This window comes from Vombatus ursinus, unplaced genomic scaffold (assembly GCF_900497805.2).
Source record: "Vombatus ursinus unplaced genomic scaffold, bare-nosed wombat genome assembly UNPS02000580.1, whole genome shotgun sequence".
NCBI classification, from domain to species: Eukaryota; Metazoa; Chordata; class Mammalia; order Diprotodontia; family Vombatidae; genus Vombatus; species Vombatus ursinus.
Genome location: NW_020940358.1, coordinates 9,385,638 through 9,408,925, shown reverse-complemented (window position 1 = coordinate 9,408,925; position 23,288 = coordinate 9,385,638). Strand labels below are relative to the sequence as shown.

Sequence of the window (23,288 nt, the reverse complement as noted above, 5' to 3'; positions counted from 1 at the left end):
TGCCTCAGCCTTAGAAATACCCAAAGCAGATTATTGCAGTATAGACTTCTCTTAAAGGCAATTTCAAAGCTACTTTTCCATATGTAAAGTTCAAAGCTATACTTGTTTTAGCAGATTAACCTCATACTATTTGTTATAACTGAGGTTCTTCCTCCACCATGCTCCTGCCTGCAGAGAACATACACACACACACACACACACATACACATACACACACACAGAGACAGAGAGAGAGAGAGCAGTTTTTGAGAGCAGGCAATGATAGATCTATCTTTCCAAACTCGTTTCACGTGTAGCTTTTTCTGAACTAGCTATTCTTTCATATTTAGAGATTCACACAAACCACTTCCACCCACTCCATGCCTGGAATGCACTCCCTCCTCATAAAATCCTTATATTCTTTCAAGGCTCTACTCCTCTGTCTGGCTTCCACTGGATCCCTCTATAGAAAGTGTTCAGTGCCTCTTCAAATACTCCTAGAACTCTTTTTCTGAATCTCTCTTTTGTCTCTAAAGCTCCTTCCTTTGCATTATAAGAATCTGTTATTACCACACCCCCTAGTAGAAGGAATAGCAAGATGATGTGTGGGTGTGTCATTCAGGGTATTGTTGAGACAACTACACCAAACTCCTACTTCTTTATGCTCCTGGTTTGTCTCTTAATTAATTGTTTCTCCATATTCAAAGGTAATCTAGTGGGCATGCTCTGGAATATCTCAGAAAAATATCAAACTCATTGAAATTCTTTCTAATCAGCTTGGTCTCTATCCCAGTTCATGAGCTAACCTCCCCTCTCTTAATCTTGAACTATAAATTTATAGGATTAGACAAAATCATCATAAATGACCATGTAATTTATTAGCACTACTTTGTTGTTTAGTCATTTTCAGTCATATCTGACTCTCCATGACCGCATTTGGGGTTTTCTTGGCAAAGATACTGGAGTGGTTTGCCATTTCTTTTTCCAGTTCATTTTATAGATGAGGAAACTGAGGCAAACAGGGTCAAGTGACTTGCCCAGGGTCCTATAGCTAGTAAATGTCTGAAGCCAGATTTGTACTCAAGAAGATGTTTCTTCCTAACTCTAGGTCTGGCACTCTATCCACTGTACCATCTAGCTGCACATTAGCCATATAAAATAACAAAATGAAGACTAACGTTTAAATATAGTAATAATAGGCTGCCCTACGGCTCTTCTTTCTCCCCTCTACTCTTTGCTTAACTAATTTGAGGAAGGGTTTGTTGAAGAAAGGGATTGATTTAAACTCTAGGTATAAATTTCCCCGACACTATGCCCTGAAAAAGCTGGGGCAAGAAAAAAAAAAAAAAGGTGTTGCTGAGTAGCTCACCACCTGCCATAACTGTCAAACTGATGGAGCAGTCTAGTCTTCATTCTGGTGTCACATATCTGTATTCTCTCACTCTCCAGTCTCTGCACATGGCCACCCATAACTTGCCTTGACTCCTCTGCCTCCCTTATCTAGTACTTCCAGGGAGGGCCAATAGGACCTAGAAACACAACCTTGTTTGGATCTTAGGCAAGACAGGGACAAGTGTGTGATATCGATAACCTAACAAAGGATGCTAAAGGGAAGGCATCTATTCTGTGAAACTTGATTTAGCCCCACATAACTGGAGACTTCTGTGCCATATGTCAGTAATCCTGGCTCAGTTATCAGATCAAAAGACTTTATCTACCTACCTGGAGATACCACCAGAATAACATCATTAAAACTAGCCAAGGCATTTTGGTCTGATGCCATTTAATAGGAGGCTTTGCTATGCCAAGCACTGTGCTTCATGCTGGGAATACAATGACCAAAACAAAACAGTCTCTGCCCTCAAGGAACTCACATTCTATTGGGAATGGGGGAGCAACAAGTATATAGATAAGTACAAAATATATGCAAAATAACACGAGGGGCATCAGGAAAAACTTTGTGGAGGAGATAGGAAAGGGAAGAGGTAAGCACTTTATAAATATTTTCTTATTTGATCCTCACAAACAACCCTGTGAAGTAGATGCTTTTATTGTCTATTTTATAATTAAGGAAAATGAGGCAAATAGAGGTTAAATGACTTGCCCAAGGTCACACAATTAGTAAGTGTTCAAGGTTAGATTTGAACTCAAGTGTCCTTGACTCCAGGCCTGGGGCTCTATCCACTCTGCTACCAGCTGAGCCTTTAAGAGAGCTTTAGTTTCTTAGAAAAAAAAATAAGGCGTCCCTTACATGGGTCCTATGCAGATTACATGATAGGTTTATGTTTTGATATTAAATTGAATTCATTTAAACACTTTCAAATAACCCTTAAGAACTCAACTCATTTTTACTTTAGCTAATGGATAAACTCAACAACTCTTGCCCTAAGTGGAACAGTCTCACCTCACTCTAGTGAAGATTGCATAGCTCACATGGTGAGCTCTCCAGTTATTAGTTTTACATCATACTTAATGAGCAATTATGACTAACGAACAATTAACTACATTTATCTCAATAAAAGGATCATTTTCATGTAGTATCATTGAGCAATCCACATATGGTGCCTACTCTTTTTTTTTGTTCTTTTCTCACTTACTAATTCACAAAATTTGTTATTTGGCAATGACTGTCCTGTTCATTAGAGTGCATTAGCAGGTTCCACTATCTGAAGGTGAAAATTGTGCTTAACCACTTTTTACAAACATATGGCCTGTTTCTACAGTCTTTACTGAAGCAAAGTGATCACAGATGAAGTCTTGGAGAGCCAAGTTCCTGCTGGCTTCTCTTCGACCCTCAGCTTGCCTTTAAGATGCTCTTACCAGAATTTTTTTTAATCATACATGCACCTAATCACATATGTGGTTAGCTGGGTAGTTAGTTAATGCTGACTAATAAAAGAACTAATACTTGACTCATTGCTCTTGGATGAGCAATCAGATAGTTATGACCACATTTTCTGGGTCCAGAAGAGATTGATTCCAGGGATAATACCTTCTTTTTAATTTGTGGAATAAAATAAGCATTTCTATAACATAGTACATTTAAAAAAAGATGATTGCATATAAAACTGCAAATCTACTATTCACAACTTGCTATTCCTTTCAAATACACAACAAAATTGTCATGTCAATTTCTTTTTTTTCTTCCCTCCCCTCCACCCTAGAGATGGTTTACTATCCACAAATATATATGTATATATGTATGTATATATGTAAAGTTATTCTATACTTCAATATATCAGTTCTTTCTCTGGATGCAGATTTCATCTTTCTTCATATGTCCTTTATAGTTAATTTGGGTATTTATAAGTCAAAAAACTTATTCACTCACTTTTAAAAGGCCAAACCTGAAAATTCCCCTTTCCAGACCTCTTCCAGAGTAAAATTCAATCTTATTTTAGGAAGCAAAGCTATCTCACAATTTAGAATTTTGTTCTTTTAAGATTCATTCATGTGTTCCTTCAAAAAAAACTTCTTAAGCACATATTATATTCTGTTTCTCTCAATCCAAAGTTTAGTGAGAACACTAGTCCTACCCTGATGGAGCTTACCCTCTGTTAGAGAGATAAGATAGGAACATTGAATGACAATATTCAGTATAATATAAGTATAATTGAGGTAGAAGAGGGCAGAATGATGTTTGACGGGAGGTATGAGGGCCATTAGTGACTTTCATGTCTGTGTGATCTCAGGCTGTCACTGACCCAGGGCAATGTGCCGAATTCTCAATGTTTCTAAGCTGACATCTGCCTGATAGGTGTGCTTTTTCCTTTTTTGGCTGTCAAGGGAATGATGCAGCATGGAAGGAAGAGTGAACGATTACCCGGAGGGAATTGATATCTTTTTAAATTAATCAATGGTAGAAAACCACAGTGTCCCTGGTGTGTGCTCTGCTTGGTGCTTTCCCAGGTACCATTAATATTTAGGTGCTTTAGGACAAGGCCCATTGTTCTCTTCAGCCCTGCTCTTAATGCAAATCACCAAAAACCTCTCCAGAGTTGATTTCATGTGAGTAAAATCCATATGCTCAGGGAACTTTCCTAATGCTTTTCCTCAGACAACAGCAAAAAGTTCATGTTTCTAATCCCAAAGGCCTGGTCTTTCGAACATAGCATCCCAGTTATTGGGTGTGGCAAGACTGAGCTCTGATAAACACTGTGGAGTAAAACAGCAAAGTAAAGAAAGTAGTGGGAGGAGTTCTTGTTAAAGGAAAGGGGAGAAAGCCAAACTTGAATCCTACTGGGTGCACTTTTATAAATGCATTTCAAAATGGTATCATGGAAAAAAAGTGCAGGAAAAAAAAATAGGAGTCCTGGGTTCAAATCACAGCTCTGCTACTTACTTAATTGGGGCAGCTAGGTGATGCCATCACATGCTGGGCCTAGAGTCTGGAAGTCCAGTGTTCAAATCTGGCCTGAAACACTAGTTCTGCAACCCTGGGCAAGTCACTTAACCCTGTTTGCCTCATTTTCCTCATCTGTAATATGAGCTGGAGAAGGAAATGACAAACCAATCTAGTATCTCTGTCGAGAAAATCCCAAACGGGACCACACAGGGTCATACACAACTGAAAAACAACTGAACAACAACAATACACGCATGTATGTCTCCCCCCATTTGACTGTTAGCTCCTCAATAGTAGGCACTATTTTTATTTTGGCCTTTGTATTCTCAGAGTTTAGCACAACGCCTGGCACATAGTAGGCACTTAATAAAGCTTAGTTGACCATTGACTGACCCTACTACACTATAAATTCCTTGAGGTTAGAGATTATGTTTAGTTCATCCTTGCTCCATAGCACAGTGCTAGCATAGTGCATAATACACAAGGTGTTTTTTTTTTTTATGAACTAAACCCACCTCTGAATGTCTAGAGTCATTTAATGTCTGTATATTTCATTTAGATCTTAATCACATACTGCTCTTATTATTAAAGATCTATTCATACAGATGTCTTACTGCTTGGCCTAAACCGTAAGATCTTTGTAGACAGGGATCCATACATTATACTTCTTTATTATTCTCCCACAATGCCTTACACACAGTAGTTATTAAGTATATTTCTTTAATGGTGAGCCCTGGTAAGTACCCCTGTGGAGTGTTGTGTTCTGTTCTGATTATCAATCTTTGTTGTTGTTATTCAGTTATTTTTAATCATGTCCAACTCTTGGTGACTCCATTTGGGGTTTCATGGCAAAGATACTGGAGTGGTTTACCATTTCCTTCTCCAGGTCATTTTACAGATGAGGAAACTGAGGCAAATAGAGTTAAGTGACTTGCCCAGAATCACATAGCTAGTAAGTATCTAAGGTCAGATTTGAACCCAGGAAGATGAGTCTTCCTGACTCCTGGAATTCTATCCACTGTGCCACCTCAGTGCCCTGAGTACCAATCTTAGGAAAGACCTTTTCCCCTTCTAACATCCCTAACTCAAGTGCTGTTTCCTCTCATCCTAATCTGAGCATTGATATGGATATTCCATGTTGTGTTTGAGTATTTACCAACATTTCGCCCTCAGCTTTGCATTCTGAATTTTTACCCTTCCAGAAAGTTTCTTCTAGAAAATTCCATTTGATCTTGTTCATGTCTCCACTGAATTCCCTTTCAGAATTTCTGCACTCAGTTTGTCATGTGTAATGTCCACAGGATCATAGGAGTATAGTATAAAGATAAGAGACCTTAGAAATCACCTACTCTAATCCCCTCCCCACCTCCTACCCCCATTACAGATGAGGAAACTAGATGACCTACAATTCCCTTCTCATTCTAAATTAATAATCCTTTGAATTGGAGGCCCAGAAAGGGGGAGTGCCTTTCCAAGGTCATACAGCTAGTAATGGGCAAAGGCAGGATTCTGATGAATACTTGGTGTATTTTTTTGTCAAAAAAAAAAATCCTCCATTTTTTCATATGTATTCTGTCATCACAGACAAGATCTTTGAAGGCTGGGGACACTTTACTTCCTTCTTTGGTTTCCCCCCCTGCACTTCCCATTACAGAACTAAGCACCTAACAGGTGCTTAAAAAAAAAAAACAACACCTAGATCTATGATTTTATGGGTGTAGCAACTTCCTCTCCCAATACAAATGAGGACCATTCTCTGCAACTCATCACTTCAGAATGTTACAAGGGACAATGGAAGGTTAAGTGACTTGTCCAGGGTCTCCCAGCCAGTATATGGCAAAGAAGGGACTTGAACTCAAGTCTTCCTTGCCCTACGGCTAACTTTCTGTCCACTTTGCCACACTGCCTCCCTAAAATTGTAGCAGTTTATTGTTTTTATTATTTACATAATTATAATTAATATTTACATAGTGCTCTAAAGTTTGCAAAACATGTGACATGTATTATCTCATTGGAACTTCACAAGAACCCTATGAAGTAGGTACTAAAGGCATTCTTATACCCATTTTACAGATGAGCAAAGCAAGACTCAGAGAGGTGAAAGTGACTTGCCTATAGTTTCTCAGCCATTAAGTGTCAGAGGTGGCATTTGAATACAGGTGTTCCTAACTCCAAGTCAAGCACATCATCTACTACAATTGACCCAACAGCAAATGGGAAGATAGCTCTATGTTCAATGCTACCAGTGGCACCTTTGAAGCCAGCTCACTTAGTCACAAACTCACCCTTCAGTCTCTGATCTTTACCCAATAACCTAACAAGGAAACCTATGAAGAGGGACATCTGATTACCACAATGCAATTTTATACCAGCCCAGTCTTGGGGAAGATACAACTTACTGCTCCTCTAAATGTCGAATAGTCTGGTAGATAAACTAGCTTACCCAGCTGTCATTCACTACCTGAATCACTGGCACAAATTGTCATCTTGCCTCCTTTCATGGAGCAAGCAATTAAAAATGATGAGGGTAAAGGGTTAAACTTGAAAGACAACTAATGAGGGAGCCGCACTGCTTTCCCTTTCATTGGGCATTTGATGCAACTTTCAGCATAAGCTCCCGATAAGCCTCACTGAACATGTCTACAGGATATGTATTTTTTTAAAGGAACTTTTTTTCCCACCATCCTGGAAAAATGATAGATGTGGGACTGTGCTGTTTATCTGAAATCCTAATTATGGATGCTGCATCCTTTGAATGTTAAAATCATGTGGTGTTTCTTAGATTTCAAACTGGTCAAAGAAAGAAGCTACAAATCCACAGAGATCTGAGCTTGGCAAACAGACTTTTTTAATTCCAGATTTGCATCAACTGCAAATTATATGAATTTAGAGATTTCTAAGAGAAAATATCATCAGATATACTACATGCTTTACCTTTTTTTTTCCTACTGGTTAAATATATTTTTAAATATATGGGATTTCTAGATTTAAAAAGATAGCATTTGAATTTCACAGAGCTTTAAACGCAGAAGGTGCTCAATAAATATTTTCTCATTAATTCATGAAAAGAAAATTAAGGTCTTTTAAATTTTTTTTATTGTTGTTCAATTGATCTTCAGTTGTGTCCAGCCCTACTGAACCTGACTGCTGGTTTCCTGACCCTATTTGGGGTTTTCTTGGCAGAGATACTGGAGTGGTTTGCCATTTTCTCCTCTAGATCATTTTATAGATGAGGAAACTGAAGCAAGCAGGGTTGTGACTTGCCCAGGGTCACACAGCTAGAGTTTGAGACTGGATTGAACTCATGAAGATGAGTCTTTCTGATTCCAAGCCTAATGCTATATCTACTGTGCCACCTAACTGTCCTGGCAAAGATTATTTTTCCCCTGGTAGAAATGAAGGTGTTGAGCCAGATGATCTCTAAGACTGTTTTCTAGTTCTGAATTACAGTGGTTCTAAGAATTACTCAAGTACTTGGCTTGAATGATTCTATGTATAAATGTGATGATTACTGTTAGGAAAGAAAACACTTTGTAAGCTATAAATCACTATTTAAATGTGAGATACTATTATTATGTAACACCCCCCCCCCCCGTTATAACACATTCATTGAAAACAGTGCTTTTCACTACTAAAAATGGTGGTTTGTCTCTTAACTTAGATGGAGAGGACCTAAAGATTATATGCATGTAGACCTCACCCAAATTCCCCTTTGCAACACGTAGGACCTCAATGACTGATGGATATATCCAATAGATGAATCAAAAAGTTATTGTCTGGTGGCCCCTTACCTCAATTCAGTGAGGGTTCACTGTCTTCTTAGCACTCAGTAAATTCAAAGCTCTGATAATTCTGTAATGATAATAATAATAATAATAATAATAATTACAGATTTCTTTAAGGCTTTAACCATATCATTACTAAGGAATAGGTAATATAAAAACCTCACTGGGCGTTGTACAGTTGAGTAAACTGAAGTTCAGTGAAGTAGATGACTTATCCAAGGCCACACAGTTACTATGTGGCAGACCTGGGAGTCAAATTTAAATATTACAACTTCAAATCCAGTGCTGATTCTACCATACCATAAAAATTTGATCAAATACAATGTTGACATAGAAAACAAATATGAGCCTTCATTTTTTCCTCTCCACTGAGGGTAAATACTACCCTTGCAACCCTGTCTTTAGGGAGCAGAGAACTGGAGATCCTTTTATGCAGTTAATAAGGGTAAAAGGGAATACTTTCTTTGGGATTCACGATTGCTAGCTAGGACTTTGAAGGAATCCTTGGGAGCTGTAGTTAACAGAGGCTCATCCTAAGCAACAGAGGCAGAATGAATCCTATTAATAATACAAATCAGTGCTGGCGAGTGGGCGTTTAGGTGGACTCTGGGATAATATATAGAGAATAACATTTGTGTATCAGAGACTGGAAATGCATCATGGTGACAGATGGCTGGCCAGGTGCTGTGTGTTCTTTATATGGGAGAGATGGCATCCAAGTCTGAGCTGAAGAGACATGGAATGTCTGATCAACCCATTTGCTTTCCTTTTATCAACTTCTGGTGAGGGTGGGAGAGGGGGGAGGACATGAAGAAGGGAGAGAGAACAATCTCTGCAGCTAAAATGAATTTTCAAATATTGTGGAATTTTTCCCTTCTCTCTCTAACAGAGCTCAGGCTTTCCAGAAGATGTCCAACCAAGAATATTTTCTCTGCAAATTTATTTCTTGCTTATGCAGATCATGCTGAATAGCTATTCAGATCATAGTGAATGACAGTTCTAACTGCCCAAATATTTCATCAGAACTCAGACATACTTCAATGGTGTGGCCAAAGGAAAGCAAAGCCATCAGTTGAATAAGCTGAAGGAGAATGAATAGAATATTTGTCATCTCTTGGTATGCCTGATCACTGAGTACTGTTGTTGTTTAGTTATTCAGCTGTGTTCCACTCTTCATAACCCCACAAACTATTGCATGCCAATACTGTCCATGGGGTTTTCTTGGCAAGGATACTGGAGTGGTTTGCAATTTCCTTTTCCAGTGGATTAAAGCAAGCAGAGATTAAATGACTTGCCCAACATCACTAGTATCTGAGGTCGGATTTGAACTCAGGTCTACCTGACTCAAGGTCCAGTGCTCTATCCGCTGACCAACCTAGTAGCCTCCAGTTCCTGAGTAGAACTATTTTATATTAAATACCCAAAGGATGTCACACGTCAGACATCATCAAGCCAGACTGTGCAGAGTAAGATCTCTTCTTTTCCAAGATCTCTGAGAGGTGGTCATCCATCTTCTTTCAAATACCTCTAGAACTGAGGAACTTACTACTTCCCAAAACAACCTCTTCCTTTTTTAGACAGCTTTTACAGGTAGGAATAAAAAGCTGGCTTGTCAGACCTCTGTGTGATTTGATCTCAAAACCTTTGGTTTACAGGCCCAGTGGTCCTACCCCTGAGCTCCAACCTTGACTTGTTCCCTGAGCTCCAATTGATTTAATTCAGTATTTCTGAAATACTTATTACCATGTCTAATGCTAGAGGAGAGAAAATTGAAATAAGACACAAGCCCCTGTTGTCATGGAGCTTACAGACTAATAGGAAACATCACACACATACAAACACACATACACACACAATTTTAGTATAAAACAATGCACTATTAATGCATGAGAGGTCACCAGGTGGCACAATGGGTAGAGAGCCCTGGCCTTGGAGTTGGGAAGACCTGGGGGCAGATTCTGATGGTCATTTACCAGTTATTATTTTTGAAGAGGATGAATGACATTACAAGGATGTGTGACCCTGGAGAAGCTATTTTTAGACTTGCCCAAGGTCACATAGCTTGTAAGTGTCTGGTCAAAATCGAATTCAGGTCTTCCTGACTCCAGGTACAGTGCTCTCTCCATTGCACCACCTACCTGCCTGTTATGGAGATTAATAACAGCACCTATCTCACTGGATTTCTGTAAGGATAATCATCACTAACATTTGTAGAGGGCTTCAAGGTTTGTAAAGCACTCTATATGTGGTATGTCATTTGATCAAATGTGATAAGATCCAAAAAATGCTTTGAAAGCCTTAAAACACTATATAAACATAAGCTATCATCATCATCATCATAATTATCAATATAAGAGAGGTGCAAAAGGTGGTAGGTGAGGCCCAAAGGGGAGGAGGACGATTACAAATCAGAGGAGTGAGCTTCCCAAAGGAGGGAGCCCCCAAACTGGACCCTAAAGGACAGATAGATTTTAACAGGTGAATTTGAGGGAGCCAGATGGGAGTTGAGAGAGTATTACATGCATAGGGAGAAGCCTGAGCAAAGGCACATAAGCCAAGCCAGGGGACATGCCCAGGGAATGCCTAATGGTCTAGTTTGGTAGGATTGCAGAGAATATTAAAGAGAGTTGTCTCTGTTATTTCTATGGTGCTGTCCCACACAGGGAGGGAGCAGGATTACCCAAGCACTCTAAATCTGAATCAGGTCCCTGGAAAGGACGGAAGAAAATGTGCCCATGTAGAACAAAAGGGAGAGGAGCACAGTTCGGCAGCTCCATGCCCTCTATATTCTGACACCATCAGATTTTTGCAGTTGCTGTTTCCAGAGCTGGTACTGATAACACACCCAAGTAATTACTGTGTGCTGGCTGATTGAAAGAATGGAATAAATATGTAGATAGATGTGTGCTTAATGTACATCAGGAAAGCACTGATATGCTGGGTGCATAAAGAGAAAACAACCCAATTATACAAGATGGATGTCGGTTTTTGCACCCTTGCTAAACTCGGCAGAGGCTAGGGGTCAAGGCATCCATACAGGGCTGCACTCTGATGCTTGCAGCAGGGGAACTTTTCTCCATGTTTAATTCAGATTAATGCAGTGGCTACCTTCTGCATCTGAGAGGAGGAAGAAAGAGCAGACTTTGACTGTGCATGTTTAAACAATTAGATTTAATTTCTCTCAGGATTCCTTCTGTCTCTTGTCAAGTTTGTTTTAAACTAATGGAAGTAATTAGCAAACCACTGAGAGACATCATGAAACAGGTAGCAATTTTGAGATAACAGAGAATAAAACCGGACACAGACACACAATTCTAGAGCATAAAACCAGAGAAATACTTTTTATTTCAAACAGATGTTTTAAAATGTTAAAGAAATTGACTGTGGCCTGCTTTGGATTCATGCAGCCAGTGAATTATGCCTTGAGATATTAATTTTCTTTGTTCCTATGAAATTTGTCTTGTGGGAAGCATGGCATCTTGGAAGAATCACCAGACTGGGATCCAAGAGACCTGGGTTCTACTCCTGCTCCTGCTATTCACTGCCATAAGCAAGTCATTAAACTGCTTTGGGCCTGAGTTTCCTCATTGGGAAAATGAGGAACTTGGGTTAGATGGTCTCCAAGGTCCCTACCGGCTCTTTTGTTTTACAGCGATTTTCCTCTTTATAAAGTACAGAGACCCACTGGAACCATAGAAATGTCTTGGCATTACTGACATACATATTTTTCATGAAATGTAGATGCCATAAAAATATTTCTGTCACTAAGAAAATGCTGGGAAACAGATTATGGTTGGGGGTAGAGGAAAGGAGGGGTTTATCAGGGTAGTGCTCTGAGCCTTTCTGTTTTGATATGAATAAAGGTCATATTTCTGTAAATGCCCATAGAAAGTCAAAACATGTTTCATATTTAAGTTGCCTGTGCCATGCTCGGATCTTGCCTACATTTCTAACATCTGTGTTGAATCAGAATAAAAAACTTGTTTGTAACATTGGAGATTTCATTTAATTCATTTAGAAAAATAAATTGAAGAATGAAGGGTCCCATAGGCTTATTGTGATTTTTTTTTCTTTCAGGAAAACTGAAAAAGAAATTAGAAGATCAAATGTAACTATATTAAGAAAAGAATTAACATAAACTATTGAGTTTCCTTTTTACCTTGGGTATCTATAGTGCTGGGCATGGAATTTAGTGGTAATTTTCCCCCTTTGGGGATATTTTATGAACAAGCCATGTCTAAATATATAATGGCACTTCTCTTTACCATGAAATCACATCCTCCTTAAAGTCCTTGCTCAAAAGGACACAAGGAAGTTTCAGTTACCCATAATGCTTAGGAAAAAGAGTTCTTGGCTCATTTGATTTTCTGGATAACTGAGGGTAAGCAGAAAACTCTTGCTAATTGATTTATTTTTTCTGAACAATCTCAGTTATCAACCTTGCCTTAGAAAGTCCAGTAACTCATTCTCTCTTTTATAAGCACAGAGATCATCTACAGATCTTCCCAGATCTAAAACTCAGAACTCACTCTGTAGGGCTAGAGGTAGAGATGATGGTTTAATCCAAGGATAAAGCCGATGAATAGAGAACTAGACTTGGAGTCAGGAAGATAAGAATTTGAATTTTGTTTCAGACACATACTAGCTGTGTGACATAGGTCAAGACACATCCATCAGACTCAGTTTCCTCATCTTTAAAGTGAGAATAATAATAACATCTACCTCACAAGGTTGTTTTTAGGATCAAATGGGATACTATCTATAAAAGCATTTTGCGGAACTTAAAATGCTACATAGATATTATATATTATTTATATACAAAATAGTCTATATATTACAATTATCCACTTTTATTTTTTTAAAAAATCTGCAATATAAGCTTGTTTTGTTGAGATTTGCATCCTTATCTTAAATGTTGAGTTCAGAAGACCAGAAAACATTTCAGAAGAACATATAAGAACGTTAACAAAGTATTCCCACTAAATTGTGAATAGTCAAGATTTTACTGAGTGGTAGACTTGGAAGAAGAGAGAACTGGGTTCAAATCCTGCCTCAGATCCATACTAGCAGTGTTCTTACCTTTACACTCTTAAAAATTATTGTGGACCTCCCAAAGGCTTTCTGTGTAGGGGGGTTAATCTATTGATATTTATTTCATTAGAAATTAAAATCTTGGCATTATTATGAAAATAGCTTTGACCTCAAGTACTCCTGAAAGGGTCTCTAGGAGTCATTGGACCATATTTTGAGAACTATTACCCTCACACATACCTTCCATTTACTCAGGGCCCATCATTTCATAATGAACATTCTTGCTTTAGTACCACTTGCTTCGTTATTCCACTTAACCTGTAATGCTCATTTCTCAGTCTCTGTCTCTCTATACAAATATTGCTACCCATCAAGGCCCAATTCAAGAGCTATTTCCTCTAAAACCTTCCCTAGCTACTGTAGTAGCTAGGCATTCCCCTCTTCCTTTGAATTCCTACAGGCTTAATTCAACTTAATTCAGCATTTAGTAAGCATCCACAGAACTCTGCGCAAGGCACTGGGAAGACAAAGAAAGACAAAGTATTCCCTGACCCCTAAAGGTTTTTTTTGTTATTGTTGAAGACCTCTGATTTGATTAACATCAGAGACCCCATTAAAGAAGCATCTTCCACTCAGGCAGATGAGTAAAGATCGTTCTTTTATAAAGTTGCCTGGTACTCCTGAGAAGTTAGTGATTTGCTTATGATTGGTCAGCTATTATATGTCAGAGTGAGGATTTAAACTTAGGTTTTCCTAACTTCATGGCCAGCCCAGGGCTAGCCCAGTTACATCATATAACATTTAGTCATAGACCATCTTCAGTCACATGATTCACACATTAGTCCCCCAAAACACAGGAAGTTTCTTAAGGTCTGCAGCCATGTCACGCTCTTTCACAAATGTCCCATAGCCCTAGTCACATAGCAGGTGCTCTTTGGACACAAAGATATCAGGAAAAGTACTAGCATAAAATAAAATTTTCTATTCACCAATGGTGCAAATGAGGGCAGTTCTAGGAGAGACTGTGGTCCAGTGGAAAGAACACAGCCCTGGGAGACAAAAGATGTGGGTTCAAGTCCAGGTTCAACCACTTACTTGCTAGTTGTGTGACCTTGGATGAGTCAACCTTACTTTTCTAGGCTTCAATTTCCTGATCTTTAACATGGAGATTATAATGTCTGCCCTATCTATGTTTTTGAGGATCAAATAAGGTTATGGATGTCAAAATGCTCTTATACGTATAAGGTGGTGTTGAGGAACCATAGCAGTGGCACAGGACTGAATACAAACATACTGAATTTTGAAAAAGAAGAAGAAAGTGCATACTTTGAGACCAACATCCTGTAATCTAACTACTGTCAATTCCTGGTAAAATTATAGAATGGATTCTTAAAAGGTATAGCTTGTGAGGACATAACCATAACAACTACTGATTTTAATGTAGAACTAGGTTTTGGGCAGCTAGATGGCACAGTGGATAGAGTATTAGATATGGAGTCAGTAAGACCTGAGTTCAAATCCCACCTAAGACATTTAGCTATGGGCACTAGACAAGTCAGTTAGTGTCCTTCTGCATCAGCTTCCTCATCTGTGAAATGGAGATAATAATAACACCTTCTTTGAAGGGTTTTTGCAAAGATCAAATGAGAAAAATAAAGCATTTTGCAAACTTTCAAGAACAATATCAATGCTAGCTATTATTATCATTACTACTATTATTTTGCGAAGTAGTTCATATACATTATCTCACTGGGTCCCCGCAACAACTCTGTAAAGTAGTTGCCATTGTTATCCCCATTTTAAAAATTAGGAAGCAGCTACATTGAGGTCAAGTGACCTTCTAAGGGTTATGCAGTGAGTAAATGTCTGAAGCAGGATTTGAACTCAAGTCTTCCCAACTCCAAGTCTGATGCTTTGTTCAAGTTAATCTCATTTCCTTTTTTGATGTGATTACTAGACATAGATCAGGAGAAATGCCATGGATCCAAGGCATTTCAGCAAGACTTTTGAGTTGTATAATATTCTCAGGAATAAGATGGAAACATGTAGGCTAGATGATGGTACAGATTAGATAGATTCAGAAATGGCTAATTCATCACTGTCAAACTGGAATCCTCTCTCCAGTGCAGTGCCCCAGGGTTCTGCCATTGAACTTGTTCTAGCCAGTATTTAATCAATGATTTAGATGAAGGCAATGTATTATCAGAAACAGAGGTGGGCCCATCGTGTGGCAAGAAGAAGGGAAAACAAATAGACTGTCTGAGTGCTGTATTACTGTTCACAAAATATTAAAAAGACCTAGAGGAAAACTTCCAATGTATTATCTGTAGAAGATTTATGGAAACACATGGGCAAGAATTACAGAGGGTGGGTTACAATCTGCTCCGACAGAAGTGCCCACACAGGTGAGATCTGGAACCAACTGAAATATTGAGTGAAGGACTAGGTGGTCTACATATCAAATTTGTGGATGACACAAAGCTGAGAGAGAAAGTGAAAAGTGGGATGACAAAATTCTCTCTATAGGTTGGGACAGTGTATTGAAGCTAAGAAGATGATTTTTTAAAATATATATTTTATTGATACTTTTTGTATTTGTATCACCTCCATTTCCCAGTGCATCCCCACTCCATCTTAGAAAACTAGTCCTTATAACAAACTATAAAAAAGGAGGGGAAAAACGATTCAGTAAAATTAACAAATATTTTGAAAAAGTCTGGCATTATATGCAGTGTTCCACATTCATAGTTCCTTCAACTCTGCAAAAAATCAGAGGGAGGTAACTTCTAATAACTTTTCTTTGGGTCCAAGTTGATAATTCTATAGCAACCAGTTTGGATTTTTTTTTGTTTTGATTGTTATTTACGTTGATACTATTGTAGTTGTTATGTATTATTTCATTTTGCATCAGTTAAATCTTATGATGATTCTTTATATTCATCATAGTCACCATTTCTTATATAATTCATTCAATTATTCTCCAGCCAATGAGCATCTACTTTGTTTTCATATCTTTGCTACTTTAAAAAAAGAGTGCTGCTATAAATATTTTGATGTATATGAGGCTTTTCTGTCACCCTTTTGAGGTATGTCTTACAATGAGACCTTTGGGTCAAAGGAGATGGGCACGTAAGTTGTTTTCTTCACATCATTCCAAATTGCTTTCCAGAATGATTGGACCAGTTCTCAGCTCCACAAAACATATATTAGTGTGCCTATCTGTCTACAGCTCCTCTAACTTTACCTATTTTTATCTTTTGCCATCTTTGTCAATTTACTGGATGTATGGTGAAACCAGTTTTAATGTGCACTTCTCTCATTAAAAATGAAATTTAATAGAGAAAAGATTTATAATTCTGGATAGGGGTCTGAAATTCCCCCAATTTCACAAGTATGAGATGAAGACAACATGACTAGAAAAGTAGTTCATGTGACAAAAATTGAGGGACTTTAATGAACTTTGAGTACAATATGAGTCACAAAACAATGTGGCAGCTAAGTCCTATAATAATAATCGATTATTGGTCATTTCAAACTGGATATCCTAGAGGCATCTTACACTCAACATGTTCAAAACTGAATTCATATTTTCTGTCAAACCCTTTCCTATTCCAGACTTCCTTATCTCTGTCAAAGGCATTACCATCCTTCTAGTGCTTCAGCTTCATAATCTCAACCTTACGCTGTACTCCTCACCCCACATATCCAATCAGTACCAAATCTTCCCATATCTACCTTAAAATTATCTCACATGCAACTAACTGCTTTTCTCAACTCACAGTTACAATGATAGTTCAGAGTGATCGGGGGCGGCTAGGTGGCGCAGTGGATAGAGCACCAGCCCTCTGAGTCAGGAGGACCTTAGTTGAAATCCCACCTCAGACACATAACACATGCTAGCTGTGTGACCCTGGGCAAGTTACTTAACCCCAATTGCCCTCACAAAAAAAAAGAAAAAAATTAAAGCGTTCCTCTCACCTTGATTGTAGCAACATATTTTAATTGGTCACACTGCCTCAAGTCTCTTCCCAAACCACGTTGCTGCCAAAGTAATTTTCCCTAAGCATAGATGTGAATGTGTGATTCAGTCCATTCCAGTGACTTCTCAGAGACTCTAGTATAAAACACAAACTCTCTGTTTAGTTTTTAAAGCCCTACACAACCTGGTCCCAACCCATATTTCCAGCCTCATTGAATATTATTTTCCCACCTTCTCTCTGTGATTTAGCCAAATTGGCCTTCCCTCTGTTCCTCACTCATGGCTTTCCTTTTCCCATGTACCCATGCCTTTGCACTGAGTGCTCCCTCACCCCCATGGCTGAAATATACTCCCTCCTCCCTCCTTACCTTTACCTTACCTTACCTAGCAGAGCCTGACATGTAGGAAGTGCTTAATAATACATTACTGGTTGAAAACAACCTTAATCTTGAGCTATTTCAGTGGAAGTATAGTATCCTTTGTGCTGGAGGTAATAGTCCTGTTGTCCACTGCCATCATCAGACTAATTAGATTCTGTGTTCAATTCTGGGTGCTTCTTTTTAGAAAAAGGGAGCTAGGTAGCACAGTGGATAGAATGCTGGGCCTGAATTCAGGAAGAGTCATCTTTTTGAGTTCAAGTGTTTTTATACACACACATATACACATACATAACACACATACACACACACACACACAAACATTTTTGTATATGTGTCCTTATATCTGATATACCTGATTCATTCACTCAACAAACCATTTTTAATGCCTTTGTATAAAGTCTTATGGTAGTTGTTAATGATGGCATTTACCAAGGTTAAAAAACCTACCCCAGCCACAAGTTGGAATCAGTGTCACTATATAGAACTTTAAGGTTTCTCAAGTGAAGATCTGGGTAAACCAGCACATGTGGTCTCATGACAAGGGGATGACCAGTGAAACAAAAGGAACTAGCATCTCTTCTGACAGGCAGGCTGTTGATGTGGTCCGTGGATCTAGAGGAAATCTGCATCTGCAGGGAAGTAACCTCATCACTGTGCCTTTGTGAAAAATACAGGCCTGTTGCCATCTCTCAGCTCTGCCACTAGACTGAATCAACCAGTGTCACACACCCCATCAAAGAGGAGGACAAAGGCTCCCGTGGCACATTCCTGGAACTCAGCCACTCCACCGGCCCTGTAGCAGGGACCACAGAAAGTCAATCCAGTAGTCCTGCGGTGAGAAGAATGGGTAAAAGCAGAATACCCTGGTGGACTAAAGGAAAGCAGACACATAGCAGGTGGTCAGCTCAAAGAACTCTGGGGTGACACTGAATCAGGGCATTGGGACCCTCTGCACAACTGAGAGACCAGCTGTAGCTGACAGTGCTGACAGACTGGCATGCTGTTGAAGGTTGGGGGAAAGGAGAATGGAGGCAGGGGTTTTTGAATGCAAGCAATCCACAGCTCACGGAGGATGAAAGATAATTCCATAAGCAGCTTTAGACCTTGTGGGCAGAGGCCTCAGCTGCTTACTACAGGCCAAACTCTGCAAACAGAGCAGCTGAGGTAACAGGACCTAGATTAGCTTGTTCAGTCCCATGACAAGTTATGTGTCATTGACTCTCAGGAGCAGCATCTGTGTGTAGATACATATTCCGTGTGTATTCATGTAAAGTGATGTGCATATATACACATATGTAGATATAGATATAGATAAATGTGCACAACACTCATCCTCCCTCATTTTCATTTTTGTGTATAGGTGAACTTTGATTTCTATCACCAGCATGATCTCCTAAAAAGAGATGAAATATAAGGGTGTGTACACACACACACACACACACACATATACATTCAAGTTATATTCAAGTTCAACAGAGGAACTCTAAGTAAACTCCTTTTACTCCTTTTAAAAGGTGAAAAATTGTTCTATCAAGTTCCATCCATTTTATTTTTTTATTTACATACATTTCTGTATGTTGGATTTACTTAAAGGGAAGCATACAGTTTTATCACAGTTTCATAGTATTTAGAGTTTGAATGAACCCTTGAGATCATCTGGTCCCACTCCTTGTTTTCCGTATAGAGGCCCAGAGAGGGGAAAGTGACTGACCCAAGGACATATAACCAGTCAGTAGGGCAGTTAGGGTATGAGCCTGGATTCTCTGATGCCAAATTCAATCTCCATTGCTGACTCTCTAGGGCTGGTAGAAACACTTTGTTTTGTTAGAGATCTGCTTTTCCAGAACAAAAGATTTTATTAATGTATTTTGCATGGATTTCACAGCAATCATGTAACTGTCATGTTCCTGTCAATGACAGTGTGTTGTCAGAAGTGATTGATTCAGTCAGTTTGTAGCTGACTTTAATATGTTTACTGTTGGGAAAGGTAACTATCACAGCATTTCAGAATTCTCCTCTCACTTGAAAAAATGTAATTATTTCCTCATTAAGAAGTGAAAAATCTATCCGTCTTACCACCTCTCACTGGAGCCACTATTTTCAACCCGTTCACTTAAAGTAACTGTTTGTGAAACTCTGTGAACCCTGGACATACTTTGTCCTTATGCCCAGGGAAAAAAAATGACAAGAGTCATTTTCTGTATATTTAGAAACATTTATTTTCTTAATCCAAGAGGTAAAAGACAGAGGTACCTGGGGAAGTATAAGAGTGTTAAGGGAATCTATCAATGATTGATTATTTCAAGGAAAGAAACAATAAAAGGTGAAAGGTTGGAAGGGAGAACCTTTTTTTCCAATGAAACAGTGAGTAGTTATTTTTGTTGTTGCTATTTTAGAATAGTAATTAAATCATGGATGTATGACAGAAAAATTACTTAAAAACTAATCCTCCTACCATAATTACTTAGATCCGCACATTTTTATAAATACTAGGTAACTTGATCCATCGTGGAGTTTGAGGATTTTTTTTTTATCAACAGAATGTGACATTTGTTGTGGGTGCCTCATAATTTACTGCTACATTCCGTGGTGGCTTCAAAAGCATATACATATAAAAAATGTACTAATGTGAGTTAAATGAATGTGCAGCTTGGAAAAAAAATAAGCTTCTCTTTCCATAGCAGAGTTAAAAATGGGCTCAATCCTGAAATCATTAAGAGGTGTGCTATCAATTCTGTTGGCTAATTAATGTTTTGGAAGCAAAGCGGTATGTGCTGCTCCCAGCCGTGTCAATGGAATATCTGTTTTAATTTTATATTTTCAATTAACCAGTGAAGTGTTTTCCCATACTCCCTCTACTCCCACCCCCTTTAGACCCCCTCCCAACTGCTGCCTTTGCTCTTGTCTAGTCCTGTTGGAAAGTCTTGTGCATTGCATTTTGCTGTGGGCCTTGGAGTTGTGTGACGGCTCTCATTAGCAAAGCCGAATAGTCATTGAGCGTGGGATTACAGTTCTCCTTTGGTGGTCTGCCTGATATCATATAATATTTCTTAGACTGCATTCCCCACCCCCCATTTTTTTTAAACCTTCCCTGCATTTGGCCTTCTCTTGGAACAATTTACAATAATTAAGGGTTTTTAGGCATCCATTTATCTAGAAGAGAGGTTTGCATATGGTAGGCAGGCTATTGAAGCAAGGAATATATTTCATGTAGAAAATACCCACCCTGTAGTTAATAGCCTACAGTTGAATTCTGAGATCATAGTGACAAGAGAGAAATCCATTTGTAGAAATGGAGAACAGCTGTGTTTTCGATATAATGAAACTGTATCAGGTGCCCCTCTCCTCCTCCTTTTTTAAAGCCAGCAGCCAATTCTCCTGAGTATGAAGATAAAAGAGAAAACCTTACTGAAGGTCAAAATAACAGTTAAATCACTTCCCCTCCATGTTTCTTTGAGTTCTAAAACATGCCATGGAAAAATGAAACCTATGAAGATGCATATTGGATTTGTGTGTGATTTTTGTTGTTGTTGTTTTCTGATCGAGGGTAATAACATGACATGTCTCCTTTTTTTTAACCTCTCTTCTAGTAAAATTCAGCGGCTGCAGCAGTTCCAAGGGAGTGCAGTATGAGACCAACAACTTGGACTTCAAAGTGGGGGCTGATGGGACAGTTTTTGCTGCCCGGGAGATGCAACTCCCCCCTAGACAGATTGCCTTCATGGTGACCGCGTGGGACTACCAGGCCATGGAGAGATGGGATGCAATAGTCCGATTATTGGTAGGGGAAAAGATCTTTCCCCACTCTGTTCATAAGGTAAAGAAAACAATTGTGTCCTGTGGTAGAATAGATGCATGGATATATCTGTCATGGTTTTTGTCTCCTAAAGAAAGAACTAGACAGTAGAAATATTGCTGTGATCTCTTTCACACAATAGAGGCAAAACCTCCTTAAAATTTGCCCAAAGTTTTTTTTTGTTCTGTGTTTTCTTTCACAACATGACTAATATGGAAATATGTTTTGCATGACTGCACGTGTATAAACTATATCAAATTGCTTGCTGTCTTAGGGAGGGGGAGAGATGGGAGGGAAGAGAATTTTGAACTCAAAAATTTTAAAAACAGATGTTAAAAATTGTTTTTTACATGTAACTGGAAAATAAAATAACATATAAAAAGTTTCCCAAAGAACTAGGGAATGAAAGTACTGTAAATGGGATAATGTTGTGTAGAAAAATAATTCTTTCACAAAAGTCACCCTGCTTCTGTTCCGTCATCATGAGAGTCCAGTTTAGTAATGATGGATAACATATTGATTGGAATAGACTGAGGTTTTCAATAATAGGTCAACATGAATAAAGGAGTAGGGTGGTAGAAGCTGGAAAGGAAAGACTCATGGGAGAATTAGTAATCGTCTTCATTGAAATAAAGGGCTATTTTTTTTTTTTTGCTTTTTTGGTGAGTATAAATTTTGACTTTCCTGAAAGAATAACAGAAAAGGGATATTTTAGGAGTCAGAAGTTTGATATTTGAAAAAAGAAAATTTATCATTATAATGGCTACCTGATGTAGCAATATGGCACCTTAAAAGATAGTGAGAGCATCATCACATGATGCTTGAAATGACAACCCCTGACATTTGTGTAATACTTTATAGTATATAATGTTTTCATGAACATATTCCATTGGATCCCTAAAACAACCCGTTGAACTAGGTAGGGCAGGAACTATGATCTATTTCTTCTAGCTCTGTAGTTCTAGAATAATCCTTTTTTAGCTGATAAGCACTTGAAAACTCAAGGAGGTTGGGTGACTGGCCCAAAAGTTCTTGGCTAAGAGCAATTTCTTTGCATCCCATATGTATTTATAACAGGTATTCTTAAACTTTTGGGGGTCATGGATGCCTTTGATGGTCTGGTGAAGCCTATAGATCCATTCACAAAAATGCATAAGATAAAACACATAGGATTACAAAGGAAACTAATTATATTGAATTATCAAAAAAAATGATTAAGTTCGCAGTCCCCAGGCTAAGAATTCCATTGATGATGGTGATGATGATGACATTTCTATAACACTTTGAGAGTTACAAAATGCTTTCCTCACAATAAATCTACAAGGTAGGAAGGACCAGTAACATAATCTCCATTTTATGGATGAGGAAACTAAGGGTCAAAAAGCCTCATGTTCATGGCACACACACACACACACACACACACACACACATGCTACTTAGGAGCAATATTGCCCTCAGAAGGGAAAAACATGTTCAAAAAATCATACAGAAGGATATTCCCTATATTTTCTTTTCTTCCTACTGTTCTATATGCATATATTGTATTATATTTCAAACTCAAAAGAAAAACAGAAAAATGAAAAAAAAATTCTATAGCTAGTAAGCGTCAGATCTGAGACTAGGACCTAAGTATTCGGATTTTTGTAGCATCTCTTCTTAAACTATCTTCTCTAAAAGAATAGAACCGTCTGTTCTCCTACAAATAATTTGGGGGGATAATTCCATCTGTCGGCAATAGGGATGATTAAGTTTTCTCGTTGAGATAGCTTTCAACATTTGCTCCTATTTGGGGATGAGAGTATAGTGGGGTAGAAAGAGAGAAGGTATGTGCATGAAATGGGAAAGTATATGCCCACAATTCCTAAACCTAGAATCTTCCTGAGCACCAGATGCCCGTGTGAAAATGTGGACTTTCTATATAAGCTGTAGAGATACTTAAAACCCCATTGAAATCCTCAGATAAAAGGCATTAATTGAAAACATAATGACACCT

The 23,288-nt window shown here is 38.4% G+C and overlaps 1 protein-coding gene across 1 annotated transcript in view; it reads left to right on the top strand.

Moving 5' to 3' along the window:
* CDH4 (cadherin 4) overlaps positions 1–23,288 on the top strand; it is a 1,142,022-nt gene that overhangs the window by 674,646 nt on the left and 444,088 nt on the right. Inside the window, exon 3 of the mRNA XM_027850675.1 lies at positions 21,090–21,316. Within this exon, the coding sequence (XP_027706476.1) occupies positions 21,090–21,316 (227 nt within the window). The remainder of the gene's footprint in view (positions 1–21,089; positions 21,317–23,288) is intronic.